We start from the raw sequence: 8,033 nt of genomic DNA, 5'->3' as shown, positions 1-8,033 counted from the left end.
ATCTCTTTCTCGCTATCTATCGCTCTTCCCTCTACCGCTCTACTATAGACCGGAAGTTTACAACCGCACACCCAGCCGCCGGAAGTTGATAGACGCCATCTTGTGCAACTAGCCAATAGTCTCTCTGTGTGTGGGGGGGCGGGGCCTAACAGACACGCTGCAGCGGCACACAGAGATCTGCCGGGGACGGAGCTTTCAGAAGTATAGAGACACTCTACAAAGCTGGATGTGGACAAAGCTCGTTTTCCATTAGTGTTTTTGCGTTAGCGCGTTGACACGAGTAGAGTAGTCTGTCCAAACAGCCGGCCAAAAGGCGTCATATTCAGTCGGAGAAATGCACAATTTTCAACCTCCTTAACGGGCCGGCCACACTACAAGCGTAAAATTCGCTTCCAACGCCCCAAGATTTACGCTTGGGGCGTTTCTTCGAGCCCCGCGACCAACAACCAATCAGAATCTCCATGTGAATCTCCCGCCCCGTACATACAAAGTGAAAAACCCCGGTTCTTCTCCACTATTGCTAAAATGGATGCCGTCTACAAAGGGGGGAATACCACCTTCTCGTCCAGGAGCTCCGTCTCGATGACCGCCTTTTTCAGAGGTACTTCAGGATGAGCAAGGAGGTGTTCGACGAGTTGCTCGGAAAGGTGGGCCCACTGATTACAAAGGTGGACACCCATCTGCGTATGTCAATCGGCCCCGCCGAGCGACTCGCCATCTGCCTACGGTACGTTTTGTGTATTTCTACTTCTTTAATCTGACTCTGTATAGAAGGAGAGAGAATGCACGAATGATGACTGAAGTCTGTGATTTAGTTCAGATGGGTAACATTAATTAAGATATCTAGGTAAACACAGTATTGCTCCCCTGTGTACATGGCGTGTGTGTCTGTGTCTGTGATCAATGTGTGTGTGGGGATCTGTGTGTCTGTCTGTGTTCAATGTGTGTGTCTGTGTGTCTGTGTTCAATGTGTGTGTCTGTGTTCAATGTGTGTGTCTGTTCAATGTGTGTCTGTGTTCAATGTGTGTGTCTGTGTTCAATGTGTGTGTCTGTTCAATGTGTGTGTGTCTGTGTTCAATGTGTGTGTCTGTGTTCAATCTGTGTCTGTGTTCAATGTGTGTGTCTGTGTTCAATGTGTGGAGGGGGGGATCTGTGGTCTGTGTGTGTGTGGGGTCTGAATAAATATATTTTGTAATCATGTATATATCTTTTTTTCTCAGGTACCTGGCAACTGGTGACTCGTACGCGACGATAGCCTTCAGCTATCGGGTCGGGCGTTCTACAGTGGCAGTCATTGTCAAGGAGGTTGCGGGGGCCATCTGGACCGCCCTGGTCGAGGAGTGCATGCCGGTACCACAGGTGGAGGATTGGAGAGCCATCGCTGCTGGGTTCCAGGAGCGCTGGGAGTTTCCCAACTGTGTTGGTGCCATAGATGGGAAGCACGTCGTTATCCAGGCTCCAGCGAATGCAGGTTCCCTCTACTTTAATTATAAGTCCACCCACTCCTTGGTACTGCTGGCTGTGGTGGATGCTGAGTACCTGTTCAGGGTAGTGGATGTTGGAGGCTTTGGGAGGAGCAGCGACAGTGGGAGCCTGCGGAATTCTGCATTTGGAGAGAGCCTCCGAGACGGCAGTCTGCAGCTACCACCTGACACCGTCATCGCAGGATCAGAGCGGCGGGGCCCTCTCCCCCATGTCTTCGTTGGAGATGAGGCATTTCCGCTGCTGGACAACCTTCTGCGTCCATTCCCTGGACGTCACCTCACCCGTGAAAGGAGGTTATTTAACTACCGCCTCAGCCGTGCCAGGTTGGTGGTTGAATGTGCGTTTGGCATCCTCTCAACCCAGTGGAGAATGCTCAGGCGTGTCATCACCACCAGCCCCGAGGTGACGGAGTTGTGTGTGAAGGCTGCCTGTGTGTTGCATAACTTCCTCCGCAGGAAGACCATTGATATGCCATCACGCACACCTATCGCAAGGTCCACGGATGAAGTTACTCCAACCCTGTGTGATGCACCGAGGATGGGCTCCAACAATGCCACACGGCAATCCATCCAACAGCCGGAGACCTTCTGCTCCTACTTCAACGAGGAGGGGGCAGTGCGATGGCAGGCAAATGTGGTGTAGGCCCATATTTGTCTCCAAACCAAAAAGCTCTTTTAAGAGCTACCCATTTTCTTTAAAAAGCAAATATTCCAAATGAGCCATTTTAAAATCAACCATTCCTAATAAACATGTTTCTTGAATTGATATCATGATATAACTAACAACCTTTTTCCTTCAGCCCCGTTTTTAGTGATAAACCACTCATAATTTTCATCAGGGTTTCACCTGAATAATTACAGAAGACAGCACATTATATATCGACATACAAGAAGCTCCTGGTATGTTGTAACTGACAAACCACATGAACAAGTCAAGACACAGTATAGCCATAACATACTTTTAAATAACTTTTATTTATGTGATGTTGTGTGTGATGAGTGATGAGTGTAAAAAGATGTAATGTGTATCAGTATCTAATTAATTAATTATTAATGTCCATTTCTGTGGCCTCCAGGACCGCCTCTTGTAGCTTCATTTTCAGTCTCATGCTGCTCGTCCTGCTCAGCTTTTGCATTGCAGGCCAGAGACTCCTTAAAAAAAGGAGGTCCTCGTCTTCCACCTCCACCACTGGTGGTGGGGGTGGTGGTGGTGGTGGCATGGCCAGCATCGGGCCTACGGCCGACAGCAGGTTCTCCTCAAAAGGGGACATCTCCCTTCCCCTGCTCTTCTTCCCCCGGAATGCTGGCACACTGGCCGGCACACCGTCTGGCACACTGGCCGGCACACTGGCCGGCTGACTGGCCGGCTGACTGCTACCTGGCTCTGGCTGGCTTTCCAGACTGTCATCCAGGCTGTCACCCATAGAGTCTTCCTCTTCTTCTGCTCCGGTGGGTGGAGGCAGGGGTTGCCGGGGGAAATTGCTGGACGTCTCACGGTCCAGCATGAAGGGCTTTAAAAAGCTCATTACTGCCGCGAGACGCCAGGGCTTAGATCCCCCGGAAGCCCCTGCCCTGCTACTTTTCCCTTCCTTCTCCAGGATCCTCTCCCTGCGGTATCGGTCCCTGAGGGACTTCCAACGCTTTTTGCACACTTCGTCTAATAAAATGAAAATGAAAGAATACAGTTAATTTCTTGAATTTCAGAAAATGATTGCTCCATTAATGAAAACCAAATCCCTTTCAATTGCATACAAGGTTTTACATGTCACACTTTATCAGAATCAAAAACAGGTTTATTGCCAGGTAGCTTTGCACATACTAGGAATTTGACTTGATGTCATGGTGCATATATACAAAACAAGAAATCTAATATAAAACACAACATGTATTGTACAGTTAAATTGCAAAAAGATAAAAATTAAATAAAGCAGTAATTTACATGGAAATAGAATGCTAGGAATGAATTTTTGCATATATATAACTAAGAAATGTGAAAGGAGTATGACTGTGTGCATTAATGTAATGCAATATAGTCTATGATGTGGCAGCGGATGATTAACATGTATGTGATTAATGTCTATGGCGCTATTTTATGCTAAATATACCGGCTATGTTTCATTAGCTATGTTAACATGAAGTAAACTGGATATAAAATCCCCAAACAGGCGAAAACCTACCAGTTTCCCCCACTGTCTCTGCCACCTCCTTCCATGCCTGGTTCCTCTGGTTTCTATCCCGGTAGGTGAACAGGGTCACATCAAATAATACAGGGTGATTCGCTACCGCTACGATTATAACCTCGTCCATTTTATTTCAAATATAGACATGAACGGCGGGATATCTCAGGATATCTCTCCCAGCGTATGCGCGGTTTTTGATTGGCTACGGCTTGAGCTGTCAGATTTTCTGAAACGGGATTTGATTGGCTTACGCTCACTTGTCAGGAATCGAGAGAGCGTTTCGTGCGTAAAAAGTTCAACATTGTTCAACTTTTTACGCGCGAGACGCTCTCAAAGTTACGCTTGCCTTCCCGTGATGCAGTTCGGCGAAAACGTGAGCGGACGTGACGTCACCCCATTCAAAGTGAATGGGCAGACGCGCTAGAGGCGTAATTTTACGCCTGAAACGCTTGTAGTGTGGAGGGCCCGTAACTCATATCTCTGTTGCCCAAATTATGAGTAACGTTATCACACCAGGTGCGCAGAGGTGGGAGAAGTACTCAGATCTTGTAGTTAAAGGAGACCTATCATGCTATATTTAAATGATATAGTGTATGACCATACCTATATAAGGTATATTTATACATTTTATTTTTCAAAATACCAAACAGATCATTTTTTAGCCATGCCTCGTTTCGCTCATTTTCGCTCTATTCCAAGCCGGTCTTTGAAAATTCTGAGCAGCAGCTGACCACGCCCCCTGCAGAAGAGCAGGGCATGAGCCGGTGAGAGTCACGTTACCATGCGTGCTGTGATTACGAGTGTGGAATAAACATGTCATCTCAGAGCAATGCATGTGTTCAAGCATATTATCAATTTGATCCAGAGACTGACCCTGAAGCAGCGGAGGTTTTGGTGGAGGTGCAAAGATCTCGGTTGCAGCAGGACGTTTCTGAATGGTTAGTTGACAAGCTGTTGTCCCTATTTAGTTTACTCTGTTACGATGCGTGCTACTTATTCCGTTCATATTTTGGCTAATTAGCAAGAATGCAATGTGTACAGTTTATAACTTAGAGTTTGTAACGCAAAAACAGCAATACATATATATATATTTATAAAGGGAGACATTCATATGTTCAGCATATATACAATGGCCTCATTGCGTTTATTAATAGTTTACAGTCCTTTTCTTCCAACATCGTGCAACAACCGTTGGAAAGTTCAATAACTTAGGGTGATAAAAAGTATAACTCCAACAACACCTCAGTTGTCAGCAATGTGTGTAGTTTCATGTGTTTTTAAAAGCTCAGTTATTGACTTCTTTCTACAGGTGTACATGTGCAAATTGCGCCACGATGCCTTCTGAACGGAGAATGTGCTGCATGGAGATACCACAGGTAACATTTTTGATAGCTTCACTAAGTTGTCTGTTTAGAGAATACATTTTTCACATGTCATTCAATATGTTTATCACACTAGGTGTCAAGACGGATGCAGGAACTTGAGGACTCTGTAACCTGTGGTGGACCATCCTGGATTGGAGCCTGTGTGCCTGAATGTGTTCTCCCTGCAGAATGCATTGAATATTTACAGAGCTGAACATGGTGGACTACAGTTGAGGCAAATAGAGCAGTGAGTGGTTTGTTTGTTTTGACTGAAATTGTAAAACGAATGCCAATATTGTTCATGGAAATAAATACTGGTGTATATGGCTTTATGCAATCTTTAATTCTGTCATTGTACATGTACTATTATATACTACACAGCAATGGCATAACACACCCATGTGTACGACAACAAAAGTCCACACACAACCTTATGCTTTTGAAATCAGAATATTCTTTACCCATCCAACATGAATAATCACGACACATTTGATATCAACTCTGAACTTTATTGTCAAAATCAACGGTTCTTTGAACCCATACAAAAAAACTAAATGTACTTGTATTTTGTATAAATGACACTAAATATTTTTTTTAATGATTTCAGGCATCACAGGTATCTAGCCTACAGAAGCTTTGTGAGCTGGTGCTGGGGCTTCCTTGGACGCAGGATCAGAGTGGTGATTCCGGCCTGCGTTGTCCTCAGGGAGGCAGGAGTTTCCTGATCCGCAAAATGTCGATGTTGGGTTCAGACAGCAGCCAAATTGAACCGTGTAGCATACCCGGCGATGACCTCCTCCCTGTCAGGTCGCTCATAATGGTGCAGGGTCCACAAAGACTTGGTCGAAGATGAGGTCCATCAAGTTGGCCACGTAGCCTGTGCAATGTTAAAAAAAAGCACAACAAAAAATGTGGTTTAGATTAGTATATGCATGTAAAAAACTGAAAGTTCTTTCTAATTTTTTTATTTTATATTTGTAAATAGTTCTATAATAAATATTTTAAACACTTACGGAATGTGGGGTCAGTCTTTACTGGTTTTGCTCTGCATTCTCCCTTCCTGGCCTTTGGGAACTGCAGTTTATACAGAGGGTTTCCAGTGGATGTTGGCTTGTGCACGCTCAGCGTTTTCATTGTAGTGCAGGGCTGCCAGGTACAGTCTTTCATTTCCGCCATGATACAAAAAAAATGTAAATAATAGCAAAGGATGTACAAATTGTCACTAATTAGTAAGTATGTGAGGTGCTGGCCTGTAAAGAAGAAAACATAGTTAGAACAAAATCATCTCAATTTAGTATTCAGGATGAGAAAATACTATTTGGATAAATATAGTCTGAAATCCCAAAAGATGGGGCTTAAAACTCTCTATTTAGCAAAGCTCTTTGCTTAGCCTTTTCCAATCTGAGTTAGTTTTGAACCGTAACGTGCATGCTGTGTTTCTGACTCAATACAGATGATATGTTGGAGAGGGGCTGAGCTCAGTAGACTGACTGTAATGAGTGCTAGCCACTAATTAACCTGTTGCTAGGTAAGGCCTCGTCAACAACAACAGACCAACGGGGCTTTAGCTCCGTTTTACTCGTGGTGTGTGTCCCCCCTCGCATACATACACACAGTGTTGTATCCTCACACACCCCCATTTATATTCATGTGCGCAAACAAGTAAACACACAAAAGCTTTTACATATAACGCTGCAAAAAACGGCATGTCTCATTAGCGTAGCGTAGCTTACAGATCGATGATATCTGATCGTTCTTACAGACTACAATCACAAAAGCTTTTACATATAACGCTGCAAAAAACGGCACTTACCTACAGAAGATTACGTTTGTTATTATAACTTGCTCAATATGATTTTAGAGGATACAAAATACTAATAAATAGGAGAATAAATACTTGTGTTATCGGCTAGGGCGTGGCTTTACAGCCTTAACACATATCGCCATTACGGCAGTATGTCTGAACATGTTAGCAAATGCCTGATAATTAAAATAAAAGACAAAGCAAAGACTGCGGAGCGTACAAAATAAAATGTTACAAAAACATATAAACACCTAACCGATTACTATTTGGGTTTACATTGATACGGCGAAGCTACATGCTACAAGCTAGAGATAGCTTTATCAGGAAAAACACCGCTAAATAAAAACTTACAGCTTCAAAATTGGATGTGTCCTCACTGGCCTGGTCCCGGATGGTTGGTATTGATCCCGGGTTTAGCATTAGTTTGGAGGCATATCCGTGTTGGACTTGAGAGAAGTTCATAAACATGTCCGTCGTAAAATGTTTGGAACACAGTCACACCAACAGAAATCTGCCGTGGTCTTCTGGCACATGTCCCTTGAAAATGAAGTCTAGCCACAGATTATTTTCTTTTTCCACTGATGGCATTGCATGCATTCCCCTGTCCCGAGTCTTGCAGCCAACAACAGCACAATGTTTAACTCGCTTAGACATCCTGGCAGGAGAAGGCAAAAACACAGATGTGACTGGGGTTGATTTAGCCTGCCGATAGCCTATATGCGAATGAGAGGTTTGGCAATGCACGTGGCCGTGGCTCATTCCCCTGATAGGTGGAGAGTTGACCAATAAGCGGAGCACGTCTTTGTGACGTAGAAAAGTGTTGAAATCTGAATCCATTTTTTTCAGATCCGTTGCAGCCCCTTTTTTAGAGATTTGGCTAAGGAGGAAAATAGAGAGGGTTGTGTTTTCTGACACTTGGTGAGTTCCCTGGAACACGGGGGACACATATTCATGTATAAAAGACGTACAAAGGTGCATTTTGCATGATAGTGTAGTGTAGGAAGAGTTCCTCAAATAAAAGTATGATCATCAAAATACAGTTAAAGTAGTGACAGTAAAAGTAGTGATTGTGCAGATTGGTCCATTTCAGAATAATATATATGATATGTGTTATAATGATTGATCATTAAAGTGTTCTCAAAGCTGGTAAAGGTGCAGCTAGTTTGAATGACTTTGTATACTGCAGGGTAGCTTCCAGGTT

The 8,033-nt window shown here is 44.0% G+C and overlaps 1 protein-coding gene across 1 annotated transcript; it reads left to right on the top strand.

Moving 5' to 3' along the window:
- Positions 1-481: 481 nt before the first annotated feature.
- Positions 482-2,250, top strand: LOC117560491 (protein ANTAGONIST OF LIKE HETEROCHROMATIN PROTEIN 1-like). The gene is made up of 2 exons (XM_034237345.1): positions 482-727; positions 1,221-2,250. The coding sequence occupies exons 1-2, from the start codon at positions 612-614 to the stop codon at positions 2,125-2,127; spliced, it is 1,023 nt and encodes a 340-aa protein (XP_034093236.1). The 5' UTR covers positions 482-611; the 3' UTR covers positions 2,128-2,250.
- Positions 2,251-8,033: the final 5,783 nt, after the last annotated feature.

This window comes from Gymnodraco acuticeps, unplaced genomic scaffold (assembly GCF_902827175.1).
Source record: "Gymnodraco acuticeps unplaced genomic scaffold, fGymAcu1.1, whole genome shotgun sequence".
Classification (NCBI taxonomy): Eukaryota; Metazoa; Chordata; class Actinopteri; order Perciformes; family Bathydraconidae; genus Gymnodraco; species Gymnodraco acuticeps.
Note: the sequence above shows the minus strand (reverse complement) of the source record. Positions and strands in the feature narration are given on the sequence as shown.